Source organism: Cariama cristata, unplaced genomic scaffold, assembly GCF_000690535.1.
Source record: "Cariama cristata isolate BGI_N322 unplaced genomic scaffold, ASM69053v1 scaffold29637, whole genome shotgun sequence".
NCBI classification, from domain to species: domain Eukaryota; kingdom Metazoa; phylum Chordata; class Aves; order Cariamiformes; family Cariamidae; genus Cariama; species Cariama cristata.
In genome coordinates, this window is record NW_009627672.1 from 26610 (window position 1) to 41146 (window position 14537).

The following is a 14537-nucleotide window of genomic DNA, read 5'->3' on the forward strand; positions in this document are numbered from 1 at the left end:
TTTAATGATTAGATAGAAGAAAAAAGCCAGATAAAAATAGTATGGTCTTATGCAAGCATTGTAGTCTCAGTATGTAGTTATAAAATAATAGCTGACAAAAATACTGAAAAACAAGAACTACAATATAGGAGGCTGTATCCATTTCTGTGCAAATAATTAGAAACCATCTAGTGCTTCCTTAAAGATACATACTGTTGCTGCTGTTACTGGTTCTGATTCTTTTTCAGGATCACCACATAGCTATACCATAAAAGAAAGATCCTCAAAAAGAAATGTTGTTTCAATATAATGTATTCTAATAAATTTTCAACAGCTACAACTGAACTTTCAGTATCAGTCTAACTCACTGTATTGGGAATACGTTCTTTTTAATTTAGGAAAATGATCCTTTCTCTACATTAAAAAATGTTACATGTTACTACATTTACCTGATTATGCCACATGCCAGTGTTATTCCATAGTATACAAACATGGAGGAACGTTCAAAATGGAAACATTTCAGAAATAGCTTGCTGTTGAAGAGTAAGTGATAAAACATGTGGGGTTTTTTCTGGAATCAAGTGACCTCTTAAAAAAAAAAAAAAAAAAGAAAAGAAAATCACATTGCCTGAGATGTTAAATGTCAAGATTTCATAAAATTTATTGGGGAATTCTACTTGTCCTCATCAGATAAGGGATAAATACTTGGGAGTAACCAGCTAGCATCCACCCTGATTTAGGTGGGATTGAACATACTGTGCAGTGAAGTTTTTGTGTGTATGTTTCCATTTCCTTTCAGGTATGTGTTCACATAACAAAGAGTAAGTATAGAAACTATTTTCTGCTGGCAAGTTTCCTGATCATCTGAAGAGAGTGGCCAGTATTTAGCTACTTATTAGCTCATACCTGCATCCAGTCTGAGGCTGATATACACACGAAGGAAAAAATTCAAATAGTTTTTAATATCTTACTTATCAGAATATACTTGTTTGGTATCTGCATTAGAGTCAAACCTGGTAATGTATGATTTGTATACTTACGGACAAGTAATTTGCATGCATCATGGACAAATAATATATTCACGTATAAATACAAACACTGGAAAATTAACTTTTAGAGACTTTATATAAAATTTCTCTCTCTAGCCTCCTAACATATTACGCATATATTTCTGAGTGATGAAAGAAATTAAACTCTCAAAGCCTCTCAGCACATCTGAAAGCTAATATTCCAATTTCTGTACATGGACTGAACTGCTCTTGATATCGAATGGTGCTACACATGCAAGAACAGTTATTGAACTCCTGCTGACATTAATGGGAGTTCAGGGGATATAGAGATCTGCTGTGTAAGATCTAAGAGTGGATTTTTGCTCTTTGTATTGCCTCTGTTTAGCTAGGCTTAATTATGTAATACAGAAGGCTGCATAACCTGTGGGTTATTTTTTTTAAAAGAAAAAGCAAGCAGCTGTAAAGATCACTGCTTATTACCTGGTTCTGAAGAACTAAAAATGCAACTCCTTCCTATGATCTCTAATTGGAATGTGATGGTCTGATAGTCATTGTCATAACATGTGACATGTTTCTTTTTCAGTATTTTCAATATGTGAAACCGTACTTATTTTACATTTAAAGAAGGGTATCTGACCTTCCTTTATGGAAGTGTTGGCATCATATTTTCTGATAATCTCTTTCATTAATGAAAATCAGAGGCAAATTGTGCTATTTTGTGCATAATTAGTTATCTTTGGAAGACAATTTATGAAAGTAATTTTTCTTAATTGATCCAATTGTGCATATATGAGACAATTAAAATTATTCATGGTACTTGGTCACATCAAGGGCAGAGATTAGAGCCGGGTAAAAGTCATGGGACAGGTGAGTACACCCACATTTACTATCTAGACAGATATATGGGAAACAAACTATCTTGGTATAAGTCAGAGTTCCCTTTTTTATTTCATTTTCGTTAAACGTAGTTTAATTGACATAAAAATTCAAGTAGTGTAGCTCAGTGAATGAAAGGCTGTCATCAGATTTTACCCCCAAAAATGCAGGGCATTCTTCTTCACTGGTAACCTTTACATAGTAAATTTATGGGTTTATGATCTTACTTGCCTAGACGAATTTCTGTATGGTAGGATATGGAAAGGTTCTGTTGTTTCTTTTCTTGAAGGCAAATTTCTGTTACGAAAAATGGAGATTTTCGTTTTAACATCTGATAGCAAGGATCTGCAAATCCAAATGTATAAGTGCACATATATGAGGAGAAATCCACAGCAGTAGCTAATGTATAGAGAATTATCTAAACATGGACTACATCTGCTGGTGGCATGCTCTTTGCTGATTTTTTTTTCTTTTTTCCAATAGCTGTACTCAGCATAGTGCTTCTACTACTACTGATAGCTAGAATGAAAACATTGAGTTTATCTCAGATAGTTTGGAGGCAAATCTGAAGATTGCCATCTAATGCATAAAACTATTTATAAATCATCAAGTTGTTCTATTAAGTTCCTCTGTGAAGTTTTGACTTCATGTTTGATCCCAGCACATTCTGCAAAGGCTTTTCTCATAAATACCAAAAATTGTATTTTACAATGAGTGCTAAGACATTTAGACCTAAATGGATTTAAGTCATTCAAAACTCTATAATCAGATCAACATAAGATTACTTCTCTGCTTGCCACTTCTGGTGAAATTGTGGCACCAGTGAACTTAGTGGTGATTTTGCCACTGTCTTCATTACAGCCAACACTTCTCCTCTTGTGTATTTCCAAATGTCTGATCTCCTGTCCTGTTTCTCCTGACAGTAATTCCTCTTACTACTCTTGCATACATGGGTGAACATCATAGGATTCTCAGACTTCGGTCCTATGTAAAAAAAAAGTCCCACACCGTGAAACCAAATAAGTCTCTGACATCCCATCAAACTCACTCCGTTGTTGGTCAGTCATAATCTTTCCTGAGAGTATACATATTCTTCTTAAAGTATGCATGTACCTGTATGGATTACTTTGTTTTAATATTTCACAATTGCAAACGTTCCCTTCAAAATTGAAATGGTTACTCTTATTAGCTAATATTCTGAGTAACTTCTGCATTTGGGAACATTGTGTAAACAAAGTCCTTTCTTAAAAAAAAGGAAAAAAAGGAGGCAAAAAAAAAAGCATACAGTGCTTTTGTCTACATAGGCAAGAAACATCACAAATGAAAAGGACTGTTCTGCTCTATTGGAACTTGCAATGGTTTTGTTTACTGGTATACATTGCATTTAGTGGCATTTAGGTTTTTTATTTCTGGGGTTTTTTACAGTCTTTCACAAACATGGTATAAGAAGCCACTGGTAGCTGCTCTGGGACAATGCAATACTGATACTTAGCTCTTTTGCCATAAAAGATTATTTTATTATTCCTCTTCTTTATAAGGTTGCATTTGATCATAGAAAAATCACTGAAGCCCAGACTTTAAACAGAAGTGCTGCTTTTTTCTTTAAAAAATGTGTCTGTGGTCCCATTTTGCTCTAACTTGTTATTTAAGAAATTAGACAAGGATGCTTCACTAGCAATACTGTGAAGATAAATGCACTGAGGATTAGGGAAGGGCTTAGGTTTTATTGTTATGAAGAGACTGAAATGTCCCCAAGATGAGCCGAGATGGAACTGTATTGTCATGATGATGCCTTCACATACTGATGATAAAAATATTATTTGAGATTTACGATAGTAAGTAAAACATCAGCCACTCAAATACAGTGATTATTGTAATGAAAAAAACTGTCTGGCATTTAACAGAGTCAGCTTATTGTGAATGCACTGGAGAAATTATTTGACAATAGCTCATCCTTCAGTTCAGAGTAGATATGTCAAAATATATAGTGCAGTTCCAACTGCTTGAGGTAAGGTTAGGTTAAATTTATGACATGCAAGTATGTGTGTTTTAATACATACAGGAAGAAAGGGAGTCAAAAAACAGTTTCTCCTAGTAGGAATAATTTCTAGAAATAAAAGTGTGTTAATTCTTAATTTTTGTTCTCTGCTATTTTGCTGCTTCTCTCTGTAGTCTCACATTAGTGTCAGATTGTTCAAGAGGTTTAGTAGAGCCCAGGGCAGCGTCTTTGTGTATAAGCTTTGAATTGGTGTGTGCAAGAATTCCCCTTTCACAGCAGAGCCCCTCAGTGAAGCTGGTATTGTCTCTGTTAAAACGTATTTAAGAAAAGGTAAAACACTGCACAGACATAGTGAGAAGTCATGGGAAAGAAAAAAAAAAAAAAAAGAGAGAAACAACACTCTGAACACCAATGTCAGTAAAGAAGGAGGCGGGGAGGAGGTGCTCCAGGTGCTGGAGCAGATATTCCCCTTCAACCTGTGGAAGTTCTGGAAGAGACCACACCACAGCAGGCATTTTCCTGCAGCCTGTGGAGAGGACCGTGTTGGAGCAGATATCTCCACTGAAGCTCATGGAGGAGTCCACACTGGAACAGTTCGATATGCCCTGAAGGAAACGTGGCCTTAGAGAGCCCATGCTGGAGCAGGGTATCCTGACAAGAACTGCAGCCCCTGGAGGACTTGTGCTGGATGAGGGGAAAAGTGTGAGGAGCGAGTGACAGAGACGAACTGTTAAGCATTGACCATAATCCTCCATTCCCCATCCCCCTGTGTCACTTGGTGAGAGGGGGTAGGTAGAGGAGTTGGGAATGAAGGAGTGAAATTGAGCCAGAAGAAAAGCACTGGGTAGGAGGAAGGTGTTTTTGTCCTTATTTCTTACTAAATCCATAATTGGCTATAAATTAATTTAATTTTCCCCAGGCTGAGTCTGTTCCACCTGTGATGATAACTGGCAAGTGATCTCCCTGTCTTTATCTCAACCCGCGAGCTTTTTTGTTTTACTTTCTCCCTCTGTTCTGTAAAGGAGAAGTAGTGAGAGTGGGTGTCTAGCAGCTGGCCAAAGCCAACCCACCGCAACAAGCTAAGCTACGCTGTTGGTTTGCCTCCCACCCCTCAGTTATTTGTTGGAAAACTTGCTTCTCCTTCTGAAATGACAGTAGGAAATGTAGCAAGGCAATGGAAGACTATAAGCATTGCATTGAAATCACCTGGACCATAATCAGTGCAAAATGAACAGTTTAGCAACCTGAGAAAAATGTTGAATTGCCTTTGATTTCTGATATGGATTATTCATTGCAAATGGAGTAGATAATTATTATAAATGAATGATGAAATCTATTTTGGAGAATGGGAGTGATTTGAGATTTCAACCAATCAAAGAAAACCACTGTCTTTTTCAAAGAGATATATTAACCTTCTCTCCTCTGCCATCCCTCCACCAAAATCACTGAAAGTAGGATTCTGTGGGTTTCTTTCTTAAAAAGCAGTTAAATACTCCCAGCTGTTGCCTAGAAGCTAAGCTAGTACAACTGAAATCACTCAGCAGTATTAGCTGTAGTGGAAGCCAACTGATTAAACTCACTGTAATAGACAGAAATATTGCCAAGTGGTAAAGGGGTGAGCACTTTACTATAGCTGGGTTAAAGAATTACTTTTTCTTTTGCCTAGTATTACAGCAATACGAGTTTGTTTTTCTAAGCAGATGCATGATGCAGAGAACAATCCTAATTTAGAGAGATTTTTCATTCCCTTTTAGCAGTTTTTACTGTTTATTCCATTCATTTGTATTTTGGTGGACACATAGTAAATGTACTGTGAAAATGTGCTGGCAGGAAAAATGTTTCAATCAGTAAGTACACATCTGGAGGATGTGCTGAAGAAGTGAAGGCTTGGTAGTAAAGTAATTTGTTTACTTTCTGAGCGCTGTTGAACTCCTGAGATAATGTGCCCAATTTTTTATTTGTAACTGAAAAAGCTTCTAACACATTTTAAAGGTTCTTTCATTTTTACAATTGTTTAGATTTATTAAAAATAGCTTCTACGTGAGCAGATAAAACAAAAAAAATCTGTAGTGCGCTATTAAAATCTGTAGTACCTAGAGTACAAAGTAATTCTTAGTATGCTGTATATGATTTAAGTACAGTGATTTAATATTTCCAGACTGAAAAGATCGGAGGAAGCCTCCTTGATACTAATAAGTCATTCTGACTACTATTTTAAAATGCAAAGCTTCACTTAGGAGTTCTTGCCATGTGTTATTTACAAAGAAAGAGAGAGGTACCTACTGTGAATCAAGCAGAAATAAATGCAGGTCATTCCGTGCAATTTAGAAGATATATTTTTATACTGCATAGGTTTGCTGCATATACTTACTGAAGTAAGTCTAGTAAGATTTAATACCTTTTTTTTTTTTAAGCTACTAAAGATTATTCCACATAATATTATCTCAATAGCTTAAGTGAGTTTTTCAAGCCAAGGATGGAGAGATTCCATTAGGTCATAAGGCCCATTTAGTATTTTTTTGTGTGTGTATTCTTGCAGAAGTACTCAGATTTATAGTCCTTTACTCTATGCAAAGGGATGTTTTAAAATTAAGATGATTCTAGGGAAAATGTGCAGTATCTTTATCATGTTATAAAACATGCATTCTATATGTGACTATAACTTGATTTTTCTTTTACTGTGTTAATTTATAATTTGGTCATAGTTTTTTTTTTGTCTGTTTTGTTACATATATTCCAATATGTGTTCATTTTGACCACAATCCTTTCCTTCTGCATTTATTAACATTTAAATAATAAAAATGCAAACATTTGAATAAAAGCATGACCATTAGGAATGAAAAATGAAAGGAATGAAAATTAGGGTTTCTTTTGTAGATGAAACTGTCTTGTACATATTTTTAAAAATGGACAGTCACTTCTCAAATTTTTTACTGACTTAATTTTTTGATTATTTATTTAGGTAACATCTTGGTACAAGAAAAACATCAGAGATTATTTTCACAAGCAGAACTTAGGCTCATGTCTATTGGAAAATGAAGAGTTACTTCAAGAGCTTGAAGAAATGGAAATCAAAGTGAAAGTAAGAAATACAACTGATCACTGAGGCAACTTTAAAAATGAGTAGCAAAATGTGAACTCAAGGATTTAATAAGCACTTATAGGAGTAGCTACTTAGTATGTGTACATAAGACATATATTTCTATATGTCTAAATGAGATTTTATTTTACTACTTTTAATGCAAGCCTCTATGTTTCTCAGTGTTTTTCTTATTTAAAACTTTTTAAACTATTGATGAGATGAAAGAAGAGGAATCCTTGATGTTGTGCCGTTGGGTTTTCAATTTAGTGATCAAGTTCCAGACTGGCAGTTTACATATTAAACCTTGTTGCAAAAAATAAAGAAAAGCAAATTTATTGGAATATTACCAAATTTTAATATTCATAAAGGATAAAAAGCCAGCCACTTCTACCATAAATCATTGTCACTGAACTGTGTGCATGATTGGGAGACCTATTTGCCCATTTATTTCTTAGAAATAAAAGTAATTGAAAATACTACTTTCATTGTGAATATCAGTTTTCCAGAGAATAAATCTGTTACCATCACTCATAAAAGCAAGATGGGATTAAACAAAATGTTGATATATAAAAAAAGGATATTTGTATGATGTAAATTGCATATATTTAGAACCTTTTTTAAGCTACTTCAATTGTGCTATTATCAGGTAAGTGCTATTGCTGGGTCAGGATCATTCCTCACTGTATCATTTTCAAGCAATTGTATTTGGATAACCCAGGTGACCAAATAGGCCTTTTTCATCCAAAAACTGTTCCAGTAGAAACAAATGCCTTTTCAAAAGCTATTGTGTTGATAGCAACTAACAGGTTTATGGTTGTTCAGAGTTACATTTCCTTGTAAGTTTTGTAGTTAAATGTCACATGTTTGCCTGTTTGCATAATTTACAGTTAACTGCTTCAAGGTTGTCATGTAAGCAGAATACAATAATATTTCTAATGGTTCTCCAAGCAGCATGTCAGATAACACATTTTCTTCATCTAGGGAAGATGAATATGATAAGCTAACTTCTGCTGCAAAGCCTGCACAGACCTTTGGCACAATAAAAGCAGAAGATAAATAGCAAATAAGGTGTTTACAGAGAAATAGGAGCTCACAAAAGTTTGAGGTGTCCTAAAGTATTGCTGAATTTTAGAACTAGCCATCACTAATCTTCCCCACATTCCATGTTGAAAGGCTGTTCTTGTAATTTGCTGTCTGAATTAGAAATGACACAGTAAGTGCAGAAAGGAGAACAATATGCATTTTCATTTTGTATAATACTCAATCCTTTTCATCATCAAGCATCCAGAAACTAACTTACAATGATAACACTTATTATTACAGTTTCACCTAACAATTCTTTTCCCATGCATTATGTAATAGATCATTCATCTTATCTTACTGAATTGCTCTTTTTCCCTTAAGGTTATTTAAAAGTGTTTAGCATTAAAAAATTTTTGTTATGCATCCATGTCATTTATGATTTAGAACATCTTACCTTTAGCCTTCTGCTGTTCTTACTAGCAGCAAGTTCTAGCACAGGTAAATGACATTCTTGAAGTGGATGTTACTGAACATGTTGGTTATGCTTATGATGTGCAAAAAGAGTGACCAGATTGAACTGCATACTGCAAATATATTTCAGAAAGCTGAGTTATAGGGCTTTGTGCATTAGGTTTTACAGCACTGAACTGCAGATGTTGAGATCAGAAAGAAGGAGGAACCTAGCATCTTGATTGTAAAATTCAGACAAAGTATACAATCAAATGTGTATTCCAGTAAATATTTGTTAGATAGCAGAGATTAATATTAGATGTCAGCACTGTACAAAGTAGTGTTTTACCTGTATGACTGGATTATACTGAAATACAGAGCAACCTAGAAATAAACTTGGCATCTTTGCTCACAGTCTAAGCAAAACCAGGCTTATAAGATACATCAAGTCTGCACATGAAATTCCCTAAATCTTTGGCAACTCACAGACCTTCAGCGTCTGATCGCTGATCTGAAGTATTTTAATGGTGTACGTATTTTGGAACTGCAGTGCTGTTGTGTGAAGTATTCATTCTGCTTGAGAAGCTGTTGACTAATACCATACAGAAGTTTGGGGAAGGCCGATGAAGAACTAGGTACAATATTAAAAAAAATTATTTTACTAGTCCTGGCAACAGAAATATTATTTCCTCTGTATTCCCATATATGGGTGCACAAAATTCTCTTAAGCCACTTTTTCAGTAAAGTTTTTGTTTCAGTTGGTCATACAACACAATACTATTGTCCAGGGTCATTACTTTCTAGGATACAACCTTTCATCCCAGTAATGACACAAATTCCTGATAAGTCTGAAATTGCAGGTAGCTGTTTTGTTCAAATGAACCTACTTCAAAAATAGATTGTACTCAATCTCTATAACTGACCTTTCCTAATTATTACATAGCACTCTGATACTTTTTTTGCAACTAGAAACTTTAATAAGCAATGATTTTATATTTACTTCCAAATCACTTGTGATGCTATTAAGCATAATGTGACAAGAACATGTTTAGGAACAGAATTATTAAAAAAATACAATACTAGCAATTTATCTAGCTTTCTGTAAAGCAAAAATCTATAATTCCCAAAATATGTTTTCAGGCTGCATTCAGACCAAAAGAATATTGTGATGTATAACTACTCTGCTACATCTTTGCAACCTAATGTACTTTACATTTATCACTGTAGAATGACACTGAGTACCTTGCAACACAATCTCCTGTAAACACATGCAAGTTGTTCTGCTTTTTGGAGCTCTAGTTGGCATAGATTTTATACACACATATGTGTTCACCACACATTTGGGTATTTGCTGGGCACTTTTGTGGTAGAGTCACCAGAATTATTTTCTATTTGTTTGATTTTTGTCATATGAGATTTTTTCTGCAAAGACTAACTTGCTCCCTGAAATCAAGAGTCATTATATACCTTGACAATAACTTGTAATACGTGGCAAAATTGTAAAACACTCATAAAAATATTGCCAGGTTCACACGGAAAATTGGGGGGGAGGGAACCACCACAAAACTCCCACTATACATATCTGTGGTACCATTCCACGTTATTTGGAAAATCTTAGAGTAGAAATTAAGTCCATCTTTTCAAATAGAAGGACAACTAACTGCATTGATGCTTCAAAATTCCTCTACCTCTATTTTATTGAACATTTTTTTAATATGTCTGATTCTTTAATGTTTTATCAAGATAAAACAGATACCAGTTTTTACTGTGTATATACTGGAAGCAATCTCTTTAGCAATAGGAAAAATACAATACCAGTTTTTTTCTAGTAACACTAAATCTCCAGTTGGAATTATCTTCCCTTCAGGAATCCCTTTAGTGTCCAATTTATATTCTGAAAAAAAAAAAAAGGTGAATGTTCTACATTAATTTCAGAGTGAAACGTAATTTCTAGAAGTCTTCAGAAATTTTATTAGTTCAGTTAACTATTTTATCTGTTTATATGAGAGAATATGGAAACGGTTGCGAAGAATATTTCAGTTTAAGTTCAGGAAGAACTCTTAGGAGTACCTTACACAATACTTGGCTAATTAATTAATTATATGTGTTTTCTGTAGCTTTGTCATTGCTTAGACCATAGCTGATGTCTGCTGTCATTTGTCTAGTTCCCTCATGCGAAAACTGAATGTTTCCAAAAAGCAATTAGGGGCTTTAAAATATTTTATTTACCTTGCTACTAAAATAAAGGTAGATTTTGGTTAGCGTCTTTCCCATACTGTCTGAATGGCCATAACAATTTCTGATGGTGTTCTGTTAGAAGTAATACGGACACTGATAAACAAGTCTTAAACTGCTTAGGGATTTCTGTATTAGCATCTAAAGTGGTGAAAATTAATCTTTTCAAGAACCATTTTGTATGTGTACTGTAGCTTTGAGGGTATGGTGAAAATCTTCTGTGTAACAGACATGCGGAGCAAGTGTAAATATTCTCATAGGGAGTAAGAAAGCGGAAAGCTCCGGTATCTGGACAGTTTCACACAAAGAAAATACACGTGTTTACTTACATGTCTTACGACAACACCTTGTTGCATTAAGATGAACAGGACAAACAATTTTCTTAAATTGATCAGAGGCTAGCCTAAGAAGGATTTACAGGATTAACACCATATTTATGTGACTGGGCTGAGAGAAGAAAGGAGAGAATGGTTTATTACATTCTCAAGTTGTTATCTTACCCTGGACTTCGCCTTCCTGAGAGATGAAATCACTGAAAACATTATCGCTATCTTGTACAATAAGACCAAAGATAAAACCAAGGATTCGTCATTAGAAAAAAATTCCTCAACCCTCTCAAACATTAAAAGGACCCCCTGTGCCTGCCCCCCTCACTGCCCCCCCGAAGATTTGAGAGAAGAAGCAGATTAAGGAAATCGTGTTTCAGCAGGGGTATCTGCTGACACTGAATAACTGCTTGCTGTTTTATTTCTGTGTGTATTGAAGGTGCTTGGCATGGTAAAAAAGAACTGCTAGCACCACTTTGTGACCAAATGCCTTTAGAGATCAAGAAAAATAGTATTCTAAACTGTTTGCATTTTGTCTAGTTTCTGCCACTTCTCAGGACTGAACAGTGCTGGAATCAGTCCTTACTAAGATTAGTAGCAAGATGGAGAGTACTTGTCTGTTTTATAGATCTGCCTGCTTACTGGGTCTGGAGTAGCCGTGCTAGGTAATATGCTGTAATGAGATTTCAGGATGGTTCTTCATGACCAAATTAAATATCACTATCAATGGTATCAGTTCCTATATTTGTCGACATTAACATGAGGACTTTGACAAGTATTGCATTTCATCTGCAGAGCAGGTGTTGTAACGCACTCCTGTATTTTGATAACTAGAACAAAGCATTTAAAGAAAAAGAATTTTTCTTTATGGGAAAGTTTCTTTTTACCTAAACATTCATCTTTTGCATGCAGCAGATGCAAATCTACAGTCATCTACCAGGTTCTTCTCACTATCTGATTTTCCTGTAGTGCCATCTCACTGCCTTGGAAGAGTGTTCCTTTTCTATCTATTATTTTTCTGTTAATTGTTTGGGGGTTTTGTTTGTTCATTATTGCTTTTGTTAGTAGGTCCCTCTGTGTCCTGGCATTATCTTTTAACATCCTTCTTCAGTTTTCTGGGAAGTGACTGACTTTGAATTAATTTTTCTGCTTTCTAACTGCTGATTCTAACAACTGTTAAATACACTGATATAGTCATCCACTGAACTTCCCAACAGACAGATCGTGTGGTAACTGTCATACCAGGTCATAATCCTTTGCAGTTGTTTTAGTGTACACTGTTTTATTTGTAATTTAAGGGTATTATATCGTTATTTTGGTAGTTATACTGCAATACTGAATATACTGTAGTTATTGAAGGTAAAAGCTTTTCAAATATTCACAGGGGCTAAATTATCAATGTACCAATGTATCCAATGGATCAATTACAGGCAGAAGTTGGGCTCAAGAAGTTCAGTTTTGAACATTTTTGCAGTATGAGAGAAGGGGCTAATTTATCACATATTCTGAAAAATACCTATTTTTATACTTAATTGATTCATGGTTTAAATGCTACTTTATCTTCTATATGGATCACAATCTGAAGTCAAATAGATGTGTTTCAAGGTTTTCTCAGCTTAACTCTAGAATATTCCAGTAAAGACAATTTTACACAACTTCTCGGGTTTTAATCCAAAAATTTTTAGGTAAGAAATGTTTATGATTTAGACAAAAAAGCTTATTTATCCCACAATAGTTGTTTAATAACAAGATAAACTTGTAGGTTTTTCTACTTTTATTTTCAGGCTTGTGCTGGATGTTTTTGAAGGCAGAAAAAGTTCAAGACTTTTACTTAAAGCCACAATAATTCTACTTCATCAGTTTTAACTGACTAACTCTTGAAAAATACCTGATTAATCAAGGAACCTAGAAAGAGCTCATTTTCCTTGCCAAATGGAATAGTGAAAGCAAGTGTTTAAAAGACTGACTACTGTAAGGAAAAGAATAGTGACATGAGCTAAGGAAACACATTGAGTATAAGCACATACAATGCAATGTGTCTTTAGTAGGTCAGAGGAATTCACAAGCATTCCTTGACAAATAGAAAAGTCAAGGTAATAGTAGGCTTTGTGTTTCTTTCAGGGAAAATGAGTAACAAATATTTTAGTGCTGACAGATTGTTATGAATTTAACATGTAGAAGGCTGAAGGACAAAAAACTGACAAAGATTTTTCCACTGTTTGTGTGTGCTGTTGATGGAAAATATAGGCTTTTCATGTGTAGAAACATTTCCTTATAAATAGAAACCTGAAAATTAAATTGTCGCTAGATATTTTATAGAAATTTGAACTAAGTTTGAGTAATGATCGGATAGGATAGCAAATGAATCTAACTATATTTAATACCCTCAGAGTGTGCAAGGTTGGAATGTTTATGAAATACTTTAAGCTATAAATTATTATAACAAATTGGTTTTTTGAGCTTGTGTGAATGGTTAGAGAAGAAGCTTGCCTCAGTATAAATGAGGTGGAGTTTGACCTCTGCTTTAAGATCACCTAAAAGCTGCTGTTGGGCACCTTGTGTACAGATTGTACACTGAAACAACTCAGAATTTTTTGTTTTTGTTTTTCTGTAGCTGCTTCTAAGCTAGCTATAGACAATTTCCTTTCCTGTTCTGTTAAAATACGCATTTTTCATTCTTACATAAAATATTATTTTTAATTATACAAATAGCATGTAATAACAAAATGAGAATGCACATATTCAATTGCACTTTCTTTGCCTTTTTTTGTTTATTAGTCTAGTTAGACTGTTATTAGTCCCAGTTAAAAGCTCCCAACTGCAGTGTTGTTTTCTAATTCTCATTGACATCTATATGTTTAAACGTAAGTGAAATTTTTATTAGAATCTGACCATAGAATGTATTTGGTACCAGTCATTCCAGCTGCAAGTATTGGAAGATGATGACATTGTGGTGCTGGTACAATTGGATGTCAGGGATCTACACCTTATTCATAAATAGTCCAATTAAGCTGTGTGTATGGAGAAACCTTACTATTTTTTCCCAAGATAAATTGTTCAGGTACAAAGGAACAAATACAGCACAGCAGACTCTCAGTAATAATAAGGATTTTGAGAATAGTTAATGTTACTTAGGACAGAGAGACGAATACAGGATTTTATGAAAGGGGAATTGTGCATTAAGTAATACAGTGCACAGTTTTACTTAATTAAAAGTATACACTGAAGATTATTGCATCCAGATCTCAGAAGTGGTCAGAATTTTCATTTGAAAGAAAAAGAAAAGAAAAAAAGTCAAGAAAGATTTTTGCTTTAGCTGTTTATCATTAATAGACAAAATTAAAAATATTGGAAAAAAAAATGCTTTTATTGTGCTCCAGATTGATCTCTTTTTATTTCTCTAGGAAGCTGAAAGTGTCTGGTTCAAGTTCTCAAGGAATACTTATGTGGGGAGGCAGGGTTAGAGTCTTTTCTTGAAAAGTGGTGCAATTTCATTGCAGATATTCTAAACAGCAGTATTTTTTACAAGCATACAAGGAAATATAGTGGGCAACATT

At 34.4% G+C, this 14537-nt stretch overlaps 1 protein-coding gene across 1 annotated transcript in view; it reads left to right on the top strand.

Annotated features, from left to right (window-relative positions):
- The window catches only part of CCDC141 (coiled-coil domain containing 141), a gene marked incomplete at its 5' end in the record, with an annotated part of 89302 nt that overhangs the window by 26308 nt on the left and 48457 nt on the right, over positions 1-14537 (top strand). Inside the window, one exon of the mRNA XM_009704523.1 lies at positions 6827-6946. Coding sequence (XP_009702825.1) covers positions 6827-6946 — 120 coding nt within the window. The remainder of the gene's footprint in view (positions 1-6826; positions 6947-14537) is intronic.